This window comes from Mauremys reevesii, linkage group 14, assembly GCF_016161935.1.
Source record: "Mauremys reevesii isolate NIE-2019 linkage group 14, ASM1616193v1, whole genome shotgun sequence".
In the NCBI taxonomy this organism is placed as follows: domain Eukaryota; kingdom Metazoa; phylum Chordata; order Testudines; family Geoemydidae; genus Mauremys; species Mauremys reevesii.
Genome location: NC_052636.1, coordinates 16,297,844 through 16,313,365, shown reverse-complemented (window position 1 = coordinate 16,313,365; position 15,522 = coordinate 16,297,844). Strand labels below are relative to the sequence as shown.

The window sequence follows — 15,522 nt, the reverse complement described above, 5'->3', positions numbered from 1 at the left end:
TGGACTGTTTGCTGTAACTGTTTCAGCCTCCTTGGGATAGGGGTATTGTTTTTGAGGGGGTACCAGATCCCCAATGATTTTTACACAGGCCTGTATTTTCCCACAGTCCATTTTCTTTTGAGACCAGACAGTGGGGAATTTTGAGCGCCACACCTCAGCTTGCTGAGTTGTGGTGGTGGCTACTGGTCCCCCTTTGGTTAGAGGGATCCCCTGTTCCACTTTTCCCTTATGGGGAGGGGGCATATCCACTTTCCATAAAGTGCTCCGTGGTAAATCAATCACTAGGCAATTTTTAAATAGCCAGTTTGTGCCAAGAATCCTCATTTGTCATGTCCGGGGTCTGGATCAGATCTCCGTGGGTTCTAAACCCTTGCACGGAGAAAGGCACTTCTGCCCAATCCCATCCTGTACTGGGCTTCCCTTGGAAGGACTGCGGTGTGACTTGTTTGATTCTAGTGCCGGCTGGTGGCTGAGTTCTAATTAGCGAGACTGCAGCTCCTGTGTCAATTAAAGCCAATGTAGGAGCACATGTGCCCTTCTAGATATAAATACATGGTCGACCTTCGGGGTCCCATGCAATTTTACTGATGAACCTCCAACGTGGTGCTCCTACATATGGAGGAGGTTCAATATCCAGAGGGTCTCCCTATACCGTATCTCCTGGGAATGGGAGGGGGTCATCTGTAAATACAGAAGGAGTACGGGGAGGGAGAGGAGCTGTTGGCGTTAGTATGCTCGCTACTCTCCCCTCCTTAGAAAGCATCTGCAGTTTAAAAGCTTCTGCCAATAAGTTCTGTGTGGGTGCCCCATCCCACTTGTCTCTATCTGCCCCGTGTTGCATTAACACCTTCCAGGCCATGCGGCGAGCGTCTCTGTCAGTTAACTCTTCCTTGCCTGGAGCTGGGGTGTTTGTTTTAAATTTCTGGAGGTCCGGGTACAAATTATCCCTTTGTCTTCCTCCATAATACCCTCTACCCCGAGATCTACCTCTAGTGTGTGCTCCCCGTGCCCCAGTTATGCCTTTATTGCCGCTTTCATTAGAATGAGTAACCGAGGGCTCTAATGCTGTAACATACGCCCCTCGTTCCTTTTTTATGGTAGGGGCAGGACCGGAATATGTAAGTATTTGCCGGACCATGTCTCTTAGTTCCCGTAATGTGGCAGGCTGGCCAGGTTGCCCCACTCCCAGTCTCTTTGCATAAAACGGTTGTAGGGAGGCAGCGCATTCTCTTAAAGAATCTACACTGAAAGGCACCAGGTCCAGTTTAGTGGCTGTATCACATGTAACTAAGCCAGCCATCATCTGCATGAGACCCCCTCGGGTTAAAAACGTTTCAGGGTCCTCATCAGTTTCCTGTGAAATCGCAATGGCTTGGGCCACAAAATTACGCCTGCCCATTAGTTCTGCAATTTTTGTCAGAACATCCATTAGCTGGTAATCCCCACCAATCCTGAACCTGTCTAAGCCCCCGCATATCTGGGGCTGCACAAATGCTCATTAAGTGGTGCAGCTCTTGTGAGTTGAGATCCTCCCTCTCTCCCAGTACAAGAGCATTCACGCTCCATCTAGAGAAATGTTCCCGTTTTAAAATCCCCAGCCACTTTGCCATGGCCTGGAGATCGGAGGCAGAAACAGGCACTGTGGTTACTGTTTCACTCCCACCACCCTCCCTCGTGGTGGTGCCTGTTCTCTTTGTTGAAATGGCATTTTGGCTCTCTGAGGGGGAATCTACCCAAATATCCCCTTCCCAATCTCCAGAGGGGTCTAAAAAGTCTGCCCCATCTGGGGTCTCAAATATCCCTTCTCCTGAAGTTACTGCTGCAACTTGTCTGTTTGCAAATCCCACTTTTTGTTTTAGTTGGTTGGTAAGTCATTTACAGTGGCTATGGTCAATAGGGGCTTTCCCCTGTTCTAAAGTTAACTTTTTGACCATTCCCTGTAATACCTGATTCTATTTTTCAATTCTCTCCTTCTCTTTGGTATGCTCCTGTAAGATTTGAGAGTGTTGTTTTAACTCTCTGTACCCATCCTTAAGGGAGTCTAGCTGGGTTTGGCTGCTAATGGACAAACATTTCCACTTCTCTGCTTCTGCAGCAGAGGCTTGTAAATCTTGCTGCAGTTTCTCCTTTTCATTTTCACATTCAGCCAATCGAAGGAATACCTCATTACAGGTTTTCCATAGAAGCCAAACTGCAGCTGCTTCTTTTTTTATTGGACTTGAGGGTTTATATATTAACATATATTGAGCCAATTTACCTTCTAGGTCCGAAATCGTATGGACATCAGCTACCACTTGATCAGACCAAGGGCTGTGTCCAAATTTTTGCAAAATTCGTTCAAAATGGGTACTTTTTTTTTTACAAACGCCGAGACTGCTCCAAAGCTGGGGTCTTAGTACCCGTCCTGTGGATCTGCAACAGTGGGTCCAGCAGCTGGCTGGACAGTTCTTCCCCCACCCCTAGTCCTGTCCTCCCCACTCCCATACTTGCCTTCTCCTGGTAGATCTCCAGGTAGGACATGGAGACGGAGAAGTCCCACTCCTCAGCCCCGGGTCAGCGGCTCGCCTCCCGTGTCATTAGCAGGACATCCCGCAGAGCCCGTGGGATCTGTGCTGTCCAGCATGGTGTGCGTCTTACCTGGGGTGGGAGGCAAGAAATGACTTCCTCAACCTCCACAGCCCCCTGCCCCGCCTCTGGGCTCAGCCTCCCCCTCACTCACCAGCACCGGTGCGTCCATAGGCCAGCACACTGGCGTTCTGCCCCTCCAGCAGGTGGCACAGGACAGGCTGCACGGAGCCGGTGTAGATGTCTTCTTGCGTGGCTTGATCACCATAGAAGGTGTCGAACCTGGAGACCAGGGTAGGGCATGCTGTGATGGCAAGGGAGGAGCTCAGCCCAGGGGCACCCCCAGCTGGAGACACCCCACTCGGGGACACCCCACCCCACTTTATACAGTATGAGTGTCTCCATCTTGTTCCTCCAATTGATGATCTCCACAGAGCGGGAATCCAGGCCGCAGATGCAGGGGTCCCCCTGGCTGCAGGGGGTGGGGCTCTAGAGTCCTCAGGGATGTGGGGCTCACCCACCTCCACCTCATGGCGCGTCTCCTCCAGCTGGGGCTGCAGGGACACGCGCTCCTGCTTGGGGATGCTGAGCAGCGGCAGCCTCCGCCCGCCCCCGCCCCCCCCGCTGCTTCTCTAGCTGCTCCAGCGCCAGCAGCCGCTGCACCAGGCTTCGATCCAGCTGCTCCAGGGGCAGCAGGGAGCTGGGGAGATGAGACCATTAGCCCAGCGACTCCCCCCCCACACACTCTCCCCCACAGCCCCTCTCCAGGGCTCTGAACCCTCATCTGAGGGTCTCGGCCTCGGGGGGCCCCTCCTCGGGAGGGCTCTTGGCTCCGGGGCCGGCACCCTCACTGCCAGCTCCAGGGTCCTCGGGAGGTGCAGGTGTGGGAAGAGAAGGGTGAGGTCAGGCTGGGGTCTCCCCCCATGGAGCCCAGCCCAGCCTGGCCCTGCCTTACCTGGGGCCTGCAGCGTCTCCTGGGTGAAGGGCCGGTTAACCCCCTGCTTGGTCTTGGCAGCAAAGTTCAGGATCTCAAAGTAAAAGTGTAGCTCCGGGGCGACATTAGCAATGATGATGCTGTGAGCCAAGCCCCCCAGGGAGTCCTGGGGAGAGAGAGAACCCTGGAGTCCTGCAACTGCCCCCGCTCTAAGCCACCAGCCCCCACTCCCCTTCCAGAGCCGGGAGAGAACCCAGGAGTCCTGCACCAGTCCCCCCCACGCTGGCAGAGCTGGGCAGGGCATTGGACTGTGCATTTGGCGCTGCCCCTTCCCCGTATCTGGTTTTTGTCCCCTTGGCTCTCTCTGCTCCAGGCCCCACATCTGGGAGCTTGATGCTGAGCCTCTGATGCCCAAGAGCTCCCGGCTCCATTGCAGGAGAACAGCAGGTGGGAGCAGAGCCAGGGCAGCGTCCTGGTGTCTGCACCACCCCCCTCCAGGATTGGACCCCAGCATCAGTTCCTCCCCTGCCCTCGGGAGGACCCCAGCACACCTGCAGCAGGTGGGTGAGCTTGCTGTCGCAGTACGGCACGTAGGGCAGCCCCTGGTTGAGGGCCTCCACGACCTTCCTGAGCACGTGCAGGGAGGCATTGATGGCTCCGCTCTCCTGGAGCCGCAGGCCGCGGTTGCCACTGCGCCGGTTGTCCTCAGAGCCAGCCAGGTCAACGAGGCAGAGCTTGGCCACGCGATGGCGATTGGTGCGATCTTGGATGACCTCGATGGGCGGGGGTCGCGGCGCGTGCTGGAGAGTGAGCGGCTCGCTTGACGCGTCCGGAGGCTCGGGTGGTGCTTGCTGCTCTAGCTGCCCTCTCTGTGGTCTGGAGGGTCTGTGCGGGGAATGCTGCCCGGGCCGGGGGACGGTTAGTACTTGTGGGGGCGGGGGAGAGGGGCACCATTCCCCGGCCTGTGAACGCACTGTGCTGCTGGGGCTCTGTGTGCGCCCCCCCAGTGACTGAGGCAGTGGGGGGGACAGGATGCCTGGATCCTTTTTTTTTTCTGAGCAGGGAGCTGGAGCTGCTGGATCCTGCCCTCCAGGCCAGGGCTGGGGAGCCCTGAGAGCCTGGGCCTAGCCCAGCCCCAGGGCCTTGCGTGGTGGGGGGGGGTGCCCTGTGCCTCCAGTGTGGGCTGAGACAATGTCTCGTTGCTCCCCCTGTGGGGAGTAGCTGGGGTTAAGTGCGGGTGGCTGTGACATCCCAGGGGAAGGGTGCTGCAGGCAGGTGCTAATGAACACCAGCTTCCCCCTCGTTGTTCTCGTCCTTAAGGAGCGCTTCTTCCTACGGTATTTTTTCCTTGGTTTTGTTTTGGGTATCAGCTCAGGTTGCTTACAAAGTCCAGAATGTTAGTTCCTGGAGAAGGCGTAAACCCCTCCCATTGTTGCTTCACCAACTGTAATGGCCCCTTAACCTCATGGCCATACACATTCTCGAATGGTGAGAATCCTAAACTGGGATGTGGTACAGCCCTATAGGCAAACAGCAACTGCTGCAACACTAGATCCCAATTATTGGAGTGTTCATTCACGAATTTACGGATCATGGCTCCCAAAGTTCCATTAAACCTCTCCACCAGGCCATTGGTTTGGTGGTGGTATGGGGTGGCAACCAAGTGATGCACCCCATGAGCTTCCCACAGGTCTTTCGTGGTCCCTGACGGGAAATTTGTTCCCGAATCTGTAAGAATGTCGGAGGGCCAACCTACCCTGGTAAAAATGTCAGTTAAGGCCTGGCACACAGTTTTAGCCCTGGTGTTGCCTAGAGCTACTGCTTTCCGGCCATCTGGTAGCAAAGTCCACAAAAGTCAGTATGTACTGCTTTCCTCTGGGGGTCGTCCTTGGGAAAGGACCCATAATATCCACAGCTACTCGTTGAAATGGGACCTCAATTATGGGAAGTGGCTGGAGAGGGGCCTTGATCTGGTCTTGGGGTTTTCCTACCTTTTGGCATACCTCACAAGACCGGACATAATGGGCAACGGCCTTGCCCATCCCCTCCCAGTCGAAGGACCTTCCCAACCGGTCCTTGCTTCTGTTCACCCCAGAATGGCCACTGGGATGATCATGGGCTAAGCGTAAGAGCTTTTCCGGGTTCTTAGTTGGAACCACCAACCGTTTTTGAGGATGCCAGCCTTCCTGATGTCCACCAGAAAGAAGCTCTTTATATAAAAGTCCTTGTTCGACAATGAACCGGGATGGGTTAGTAGAGCTGAGAGGTGGTGGGTCGCTCCGTGCCGCCGCCCATGCTTTTTTAAGGCTGTCATCGGCTTCCTGCTCAGTCTGGAACTGTTCCCTTGAGGCTGGAGACACCAGTTCCTCCGTAGACTGTGGACTTGGGCTTGATCCCTCTGGAAGCGATGTAGGTGGTGAGGTTGTTTCCGTTGACTGTGGACCGCTCTCCGCTGGTGCACTGGGTGTTATTTCAGGCTCCGGCTGAGCCTCTTGGGTAGGGTTGTCTGCTGCGTCTGCCAGTTTGGCCTGGCTGTGGGTGACCACTCCCCCCCCCCTCTTGGCCAGCTGCACATGGTTGGCCAAGTCTTCCCCCAGTAGCATGGGGATGGAATAACTGTCATAGACAGCAAAAGTCCACGTTCCTGACCAGCCCTTGTACTGGACAGGCAATTCAGCTGTGGGTAATCTTACCAATTTTGACATGAATGGAGAAATTGTGATTTTGACCTCTGGGTTGATGAATTTCGGGTCCACTAAGGACTGGTGGATAACTGACACGCTCGCTGCGGTGTCTCTCCACACCGTAATCTTCTTCCCGCCCATTCTCAAGGTTTCCCTGCACTTCGGGGGTATTTGAGAGACATCCGGGCCTGGGGATCCTTTGTGTAGTGATAGTGTAATGGACTGTACTCGATGGGGGTTCTTGGGGCATTTGGCCTTTGTGTCCCAGTTCATTACGTTTACAACATCGCCCATCTGTCGGGTCACTGGGCCGAGGTGGGTTGCTGGAGACTGGTGAGGTGGGACTGTAGGTGGTTTGAGGTTTTACTTGGGTTGCAGATGGGGTCTTGATTGGCCCCCTGTGGCAGGACTTATTGTCCGTTTGTCCCTTGTTAGATTCGCTCCCCTGGGTGGTAGCTTTTTTCTTTTCTGCCACAGCCATCCATTTGGCTCCAATCTCCCCTGCCTCAGTGAGATTTTTTTGGTTTTCCATCTTGCATGTAGCATGTAATGTCCTCAGGAACCCCATCCAAGAACTGCTCCATCAGTATCAGGAGGTTTAGTTCGTCCATGGATTTAACATTGGCTCCCGATAACCAGGAAAAATACTGCTTTTCAAGGTGGTGGGCGTGTTTTGGAAATGACACCTCTGGTTTCCATTTCTGGGCTCTGAAACGCTGATGGGCGTGATCAGGGGTTATGCCCATTCTGTATCTGGCCTTGGTTAGGAACAGTTTATAGTTGTTCATTTTGTCCTTAGGCATTTCAGCTGCCACCTCGGATAAGTCTCCGCACAGCTGTGACCTCAGCTCTACCATGTACTGGTTTTCAGGGATGCTGTACCCAATGCAGGCCCTTTCAAAGTTTTTTCTAAGAAGGCCTCAACGTCATCCCCTGTCCTGTAGGCGGGAACTCTTTTCTGAGAAGGATGATCAGTAGGTGGAAGAGGGTTTGGATTGGTTGGATCATTCTGCTTAGCCTTTTCTAATTCCAGTTCTGTCTGGTTTAACTCCATTTGTCTCCTGTGCTCAGCCTCTTTGGCTTCCATCTCCCTTTTGTGGTTCGCCTCTTTAGCTAGTTGTTTCTCATCTCCCTCTTGTGGGCAGCTTCTTCCTTGGCCAATTCTGCTCTAACTAGTTCTATTTGCAACCTAGCAAGTTCCAGTTTGTCAACTGTGTCACTGCCACTCATGTTTGTGCCTTCTGGTGCTGGCCACACCCCTCTGCAGTCAGGGAACTGCGTTTCCCCCAATTCCTACCGCTTTCTATTCCCGGATAGACTGAATAGAAAAGAAACAAACTCTCTATTTGCATTTGGTGTTATGCTGATGTAGCTGGTTCACAGCTAACAACTGTGCTTTAGACTGAGAAAGAGGAAAAAAAAGTCCCTCTCCTCTTCACAGCACTAAACAAACTGGTCTAGCAAGTGCCTCTTGCAAATTCTAAGTATCTCTCAGTAGGGGTCTCTTCTAACAAAAGCCTTTCTAAAAAACCCTTATTCCCTTCAGCCAGCCTCACTGAAAATCTCCTTCTAACAAAACCTTGTTAGAAACCAAATACTTCTAACCCCCCCTCCTCTCTCAGGTTGCTTTCCTGCTCTAGAAGAAGAGAATAGCTCTTTTCAGCTTAGCCCAGCTGAAAAAAAACTCCTAACAATACCTTGTTAGACAACCTTTGTTTGTTTGCCTTCGGGGTATTTCTCCCTCCTAACCTGCATTCCTGCTTTAGGAGAAGAGAATAGCTCTCCATGGCTCTCTGGTTCAAGTCACCGCTGCTCACCATGTCATAGGTTCCTCCCCCACTGGGAGCTTTTGGGTTCACAAGATGGGGACCTGCATGGACTCCCTTAAACTAAAATCCTAGTTTAGATCTGATACGCTGCCACCAGTCAGTTTTAAGTGTCTGACACACTGCCTGTTCCCCCAATTTTCCCTGGTGAACACAGATTCAATCTCCCAGACTTTCTACACACAGGGAAGCAGCCCACTTCCCCCCTCCCTCTCTCCTAGCCACTTTGGAGAGAGACACACCGATTCAACTCTGTGAATCAACCTCAGGAGGAACTCACTTTTCCCCCCCTCCCCTTCCCTTGAATCTCCACAAGAGAAGGAATTAACCAAGTCCAAAGAAAAGAATTTATTAAAAAGAACAAAAAAAGAAAGTACACTATCTGTCATACCAGGATGGAACAATACAGAGTCTAAATTATAAACCTGGAGAGAACTCCCCCTCCCCCTTTCTTTCTCAGTAAAAGCAAAGTACAGCAATAGAAATAAAGAGATTACTTCAGCAAAACACACAATTGCCAATGCAGAAATAAAAGTAAAAAAATACTAGTTCGCCTTTCTAATACTCACTAGACTGAATAGAAGAACAATACTGCAGAAACCTGGGAGGACTTGATTAAGATATCTGGACTCCCTTAACTCCCAAGAGAGACTCTCTAAAACAAAACAGGAAAAAAAAACTTCCCTGCACAGAGATTTGAAAATATCTTGTCCCTGATTGGTCCTCTGGTCAGGTGGTCATCAGGTACTGCTTGTTAACCCAGTACAGGTAAAAGAGACCTTAACCCTTAACTAACTGTTTATGACACGCCCCCCAAATCACAGACAGTGGGGGACCCACACTGGTGGTGATTTCCTCCTAGAACTTTAAAATAAACAGATTAAAAAACACATGCACTATTACAGATACTACTAAGTATGTAACCAACGACATTTTTCACGTTTCAGGAACAGTTGTTAACCATTTGATTCTGGGAAACTTTCACGACAGAGTGCATCAGCAACCTTGTTGGAAGCTCCTGAAATGTGGTGAATTTCAAAATCAAAATCTTGGAGAGCTAAACTCCATTGGAGAAGTTTCTTGTTGTTTCCCTTGTTAGTATGAAGCCACTTTAGCGCAGCATGGTCGATTTGTAGCTGGAACCGCCGTCCCCAAACGTATGGGCATAGCTTTTCCAGGGCATACACAATGGTGTAACATTCTTTTTCACTGATGGACCAGTGGCTTTCTTTCTCAGACAGTTTCTTGCTGAGAAACACGACAGGATGGAAGTTGTGATCCGATCCTTCCTGCATGAGAACTGCTCCTACCCCGCGTTCAGATGCATCGGTGGTCACTAGGAAGGGTTTGTCAAAGTCCGGGGCCCTTAACGCAGGGTCAGACATGAGCGTCGCCTTAAGCTGGGTAAAGGCTTTCTGACACTCCTCAGTCCACTTAACTGCATTTGGCTGTGTTTTTCTGATTAGATCAGTTAGTGGGGCAGCGATTTGGCTGTAGTGTGGTACAAATCGCCTGTAATACCCAGCCAAGCCTAAGAAGGATTGGACCTGTTTCTTCGACTTTGGGACAGGCCACTTTTGGATAGCCTCCACCTTGGCCTGTAGGGGGTTAATGGTTCCTCGACCCACCTGGTGCCCTAGGTAGGTCACTCTGTTTTGGCCTATTTGACACTTTTTGGCCTTAACAGTTAGTCCTGCCTGCCTGATGCGCTCAAAGACCTTTTCCAGGTGTTTTAGGTGTTCGGGCCATGAATCAGATAAAATGGCCACATCATCGAGGTAGGCAACTGCACGTTCTCCCAATCCCGCTAGTAGACCATCTACCAGCCTTTGGAAGGTGGCGGGTGCATTTCGTAGTCCGAACGGAAGTACATTAAATTCATACACCCCTGCATGGGTGATGAAGGCTGACCTTTCTTTGGCGGGTTCATCTAGCGGTACTTGCCAGTACCCCTTGGTTAAATCCAATGTAGAGATGAACTGGGCACGTCCCAGTTTCTCCAATAGCTCATCGGTGCGTGGCATTGGGTAGTTGTCGGGGCAAGTTACAGCATTAAGCTTGCGGTAGTCAACGCAAAAGCGTATTTCTCCATCTGGTTTGGGAACTAGAACCACTGGAGATGCCCATGCACTGGTAGAGGGGCGGATGATACCCATTTCCAGCATGTTTTCAATCTCCCATTAAATAGCAACTTGGGCATGAGGTGACACCCGGTAGGGTGGGGTTCTAATCGGGTGAGCATTACCTGTGTCAATGGTGTGGTACGTTTGCTCAGTCCGTCCTGGGTTGGCTGAGAACAAAGGGCCGAAGTGAGTGCACAGCTCCTTGATCTGTTGCCGCTGTAGACGTTCCAGGATTGTGGAGAGGGTCACCTCTTCCACACCATTTCTTTGTCCTTCATAGTAGACACCTTCAGGCCACTCAGCGTCATCTCCTCCATGGGCTGTAAACTGACAGACCTGTAATTCTCTGGGATAAAAGGGCTTGAGAGAGTTAACATGGTACACTTGAGGCTTTAAGGAGGGATTAGGAAATGCTATGAGGTAGTTAACAGCTCCCAGGCGCTCCTGGACCGTGAATAGTCCTTCCCATGACGCTTCCATCTTATGGGCCTGTAGCGCCTTCAAGACCATGACCTGGTCTCCTACCTTGAAGGAACGCTCTCTGGTATGTCTATCATACCAGACCTTTTGCTCTGCTTGAGCATCCTTTAGGTTCTCTTTAGCAAGGGCCAAAAGGTGTCAGAGGGTGTTTTGTAGGTTGCTTACAAAGTCTAGAATGTTAGTTCCTGGAGAAGGCGCAAACCCCTCCCAGACCAGAACAGTGAATTTACCGGAAAAAAGTAGGCGTAGCCCAGCCCCAGGGCCTGGCACGGCGGGGGGGGGGGGGTGCCCTGTGCCTCCAGCGTGGGCTGAGACAATGTCTCGTTGCCCCCCTGTGGGGAGTAGCTGGGGGTAAGTGCGGGTGGCTGTGACCTCCCAGGTGACGGGTGCTGCAGGCAGGTGCTAATGAACACCAGCTCCCCCCTCATTGTTCTCATCCTTCTCTCTTACGGAGCGCTTCTTCCTGCGGGATTTCCTCCATGATGGTGTTTTCGGCATCAGCTCAGGTTCAGCGATTCTCTTGTGTTCTGTTTTTTGAACAGCAACTTAAGGACTGTATTTCCTTGCCTGAACATGATGCTGTTCAACCCTTAGCAGCAGCAGCATGTTATTCATTAAAGTGGGGACAAGGCCAAGTGATGCCATAAGGCCACGGTAATAAAGGTAATAGGTAATAATTGGAGATAGACCAATCTCCTAGAACTGGAAGGGACCTTGAAAGGTCATCAAGTCCAGCCCCCTGCCTTCACTAGCAGGACCAATTTTTGCCCCCGGCACATTTCCACCCCTGCTGCCCCCCTGCCCAGCAATCCACCCCCAAACTCTGCCCCCTGACGCATTTCCACTCCTACTGCCCCCCAGCACGCTGTGCCCAGCCCCTCTCACCTGCTTCCTCTGTATGGCCAGGATCTCTTCGGCTCCACTGGGCATGGCCTGCTGCCCAACGGGGGTCTGCCCTGTGGAGCAGGGGGCAGGGTTAGCTGGGTAGGAGCTAGGACTCCTGGGTTCCGTCCTGGCTCTGGGAGGGGAGTGGGGTCTAGTAGTTAGAGTGGGGAGGGCAGGAGGCTGGGAACCAGGATGCCTGGTTGTCACAGAGTCACCGGGCGATGCTCTGGAACTGCTCCCCACCAAGCCAGTCAGAACTTTGGGGAGCCTCCTCCCACTTGGAGCAGACTGTCTGCAGGGCAGGAAACTCACACGGCTTCACCTCCTGGGTCTGACCTTGGAGCGTTCAGCATCCTCCGCCCCTCCGTGCGCTTCCCACAGCGAGCCTGCCCCGGCGGGGTCCTGAGGGGGCCACGGGGTCCTGAGGGGGCCACAGGGTCCTCCCCCCCCCCCCACACTGCACAGTCAGACCAGTAAAACAGAGGCTTATGCGGTGACAGGAACGGGGTCTAAAACAGAGCTTGTAGATACAGCGAACCGGACCCCTCGGCCCGGTCCACTGATTTCCCTACACCCCCCCTGAATTTTCCCAACACCCCCCCAGTTTTGTGAGCTAGTTACATACCAATTTAGTATGTAAATGCCCACAGACAACCTACCAACCTGAAGCATATTCTCACCAGTAACTGCACACCGCACCATAGTAACTCTAGCTCAGGAACCAATCCATGCAACAACCCTCGATGCCAACTCTGCCCACATATCTACACCAGCGACACCATCACAGGACCTAACTAGATCAGCCACACCATCACTGGTTCATTCACTTGCACGTCCACCAATGTAATATACGCCAGCAATGCCCTTCTGCTATGTACATCGGCCAAACTGGACAGTCTCTAAGGAAAAGGATAAATGGACACAAATCAGATATTAGGAATGGCAATATACAAAAACCTGTAGGAGAACACTTCAACCTCCCTGGCCACACAATAGCAGATCTTAAGGTGTCCATCCTGCAGCAAAAAAACTTCAGGACCAGACTTCAAAGAGAAACTGCTGCGCTCCAGTTCATCTGCAAATTTGACACAATCAGCTCAGCATTAAACAAAGACTGTGAATGGCTTGCCAACTAAAGAACCAGTTTCTCCTCCCTTGGTTTTCACTCAATTGCTAGAACAGGGCCTCATCCTCCCTGATTGAACTAACCTAGTTATCTCTAGCTTGCTTCTTGCTTGCCTATATAAACCTGCCCCTGGAAATTTCCACTACTTGCATCCGAAGAAGTGGGTATTCACCCACGAAAGCTCATGCTGCAAAACATCTGTTAATCTATAAGGTGCCACAGGATTCTTTGCTGCTTCTACAGAACCAGACTAACACGGCTACCCCTCTGATACTTGACACCATGCAAGGCACTGCATTTAGCCGTATGGAGTGGAAATCCATCAACCTCATGAAGAAACTTGCACAAATACAGACGGATGTCATCTTCCTTTCCAAATGTAAACGGATGGACATCATACCGGATGGACTAAAGGTAAAAAATTCTCTGCTATCTACATACCACACAGACCACAGTGAGAGATTATGCCTTACTCTATCAAAGAAACTGAGGAACCACCTGATCAGCATCCTATACAGCAAACAGGAAAACATCAACATAGAGCTCTCCAACCTGGAGACCCTCATCAATATCCAAACTTCCATACAAACGGACTTCACTAAAATAAGACAGGAGATCTACATCACTCACTTCACCTCTACAAAGGAAAAAGGACTGTAAGCTGTCTAAACTCCTACCTGCTACATGGGGCCACAACCGTGGAACCACTAACCCACCCAGCAATATCGTCAATCTATCCAACCACACACTCAGCCCAGAAGAACAGTCTGTCCTATCTCGGGGACTCTCTCTTACTGACCTGCCACCCCCACCAACATGATACAGTTCTGCGGCGATCTGGAAGCCTACTTTCGCCGTCTCCGACTCAAAGAATACTTTCAGGACAACACTGAACAGCGCACCGATACACAGTTACCCTCCCACCAACAGCACAAAAAAAAGAACTCCACATCGACTCCTCCTGAGGGTCAAAATGACAGTCTGGACCTATACATTGAATGCTTCCGCCGACGTGCACAGGCAGAAATTGTGGAAAAACAACATCGCTTGCCTCATAACCTAAGTCGTGCAGAACGCAATGCCATCCACAGCCTCAGAAACCATCCTGACATTATAATCAAAGAGGCTGATAAAGGAGGTGCTGTTGTCGTCATGAACAGGTCTGACTACCTAAAGGAGGCAGTCAGACAACTCTCCAACACCAAATTCTACAGGCCACTTCCCTCAGATCCCACTGAGGAATACACTAAGGAACTGCACTATCTACTCAGGACACTCCCTACACTAACACCAGAACAAATCAACATACCCTTAGAGCCCGGACCAGGGCTATTCTATCTACTGCCCAAAATCCACAAACCTGGAAATCCTGGACGCCCCATCATCTCGGGCATTGGAACTCTCACTGAAGGACTGTCTGGATATGTGGACTCTCTACTCAGACCCTATGCCACCAGCACTCCCAGCTATCTCCGTGACACCACTGATTTCCTGAGGAAACTACAATGCATTGGTGACCTTCCAGAAAATACCATCCTGGCCACCACGGATGTAGAGGCTGTCTACACAAACATCCCACACGCTGATGGAATACAAGCTGTCAGGAACAGTATCCCTGATGATGCCACAGCACAACTGGTTGCTGAGCTCTGTGCCTTTATCCTCACACACAACTATTTCAAATTTGATGACAATATATATCTCCAGATCAGTGGCACCGCTATGGGCACCCGCATGGCCCCACAATATGCCAATATTTTTATGGCTGACCTGGAACAACGCTTCCTTAGCTCCCGTCCACTCACACCCCTTCTCTACCTACGCTACATTGATGACATCTTCATCATCTGGACCTATGGGAAAGACTCTGGAAAAATTCCACCACCATTTCAACAGCTTCCACCCCACCATCAACCTCAGCCTGGACCAATCTACACGGGAGGTCCACTTCCTAGACACTACGGTGCAAATAAGTGGTGGTCACATAAACACCACTCTATACCAAAAAACCTACTGACCGCTATGCCTACCTTCATGCCTCCAGCTTCCATCCCAGGCACACCACAAGATCCATTGTCTACAGCCAAGCCCTGAGGTACAACCGCATCTGCTCTAACCCCACAGACAGAGACCAACACCTACAAAATCTCCACCAAGCATTCTCAAAACTACAGTACCCGCACGAGGAAATAAGGAAACGGATCAACAGAGCCAGACGTGTACCCAGAAGCCGCCTACTGCAAGACTAACCCAAGAAAGAAACCAACAGGACTCCACTGGCCATCACATACAGTCCCCAGCTAAAACCCCTCCAGCGCATCATCAGGGATCTACAACCCATCCTGGACAATGACCCCACATTTTCACAGGCCTTGGGTGGCAGGCCAGTCCTCGCCCACTGACAACCTGCCAACCTGAAGCATATTCTCACCAGTAACTGCACACTGCACCATAGTAACTCTAGCTCAGGAACCAATCCATGCAACAAACCTCGATGCCAACTCTGCCGACATATCTACACCAGCGACACCATCACAGGACCTAACCAGATCAGCCACATCACCGGTTCATTCACCTGCACGTCCACCAATGTAATATATGCCAGCAATGCCCCTCTATGTACATCGGCCAAACTGGACAGTCTCTAAGGAAAAGGATAAATGGACACAAATCAGATATTAGGAATGGCAATATACAAAAACCTGTAGGAGAACACTTCAACCTCCCTGGCCACACAATAGCAGATATTAAGGTTGCCATCCTGCAGCAAAAAAACTTCAGGACCAGACTTCAAAGAGAAACTGCTGAGCTCCAGTTCATCTGCAAATTTGACACCATCAGCTCAGGATTAAACAAAGACTGTGAATGGCTTGCCAACTACAGAATCAGTTTCTCCCCC

The 15,522-nt window shown here is 51.3% G+C and overlaps 2 protein-coding genes across 2 annotated transcripts in view; both read right to left on the bottom strand.

The window, feature by feature from the left end:
* Window positions 1–15,522, bottom strand: part of LOC120381973 (zinc finger protein 850-like) — a 754,134-nt gene that overhangs the window by 596,617 nt on the left and 141,995 nt on the right. The window lies entirely within an intron of this gene.
* The window catches only part of LOC120381375 (kinesin-like protein KIF22), a 91,678-nt gene continuing 78,626 nt past the window's right edge, over window positions 2,471–15,522 (bottom strand). Inside the window, exons 11-13 of the mRNA XM_039499572.1 lie at window positions 3,521–3,665; window positions 2,720–2,847; window positions 2,471–2,637 (exon numbers count right to left, since the gene is read on the bottom strand). Coding sequence (XP_039355506.1) covers window positions 2,554–2,637; window positions 2,720–2,847; window positions 3,521–3,665 — 357 coding nt within the window. The 3' untranslated portion in view covers window positions 2,471–2,553. The remainder of the gene's footprint in view (window positions 2,638–2,719; window positions 2,848–3,520; window positions 3,666–15,522) is intronic.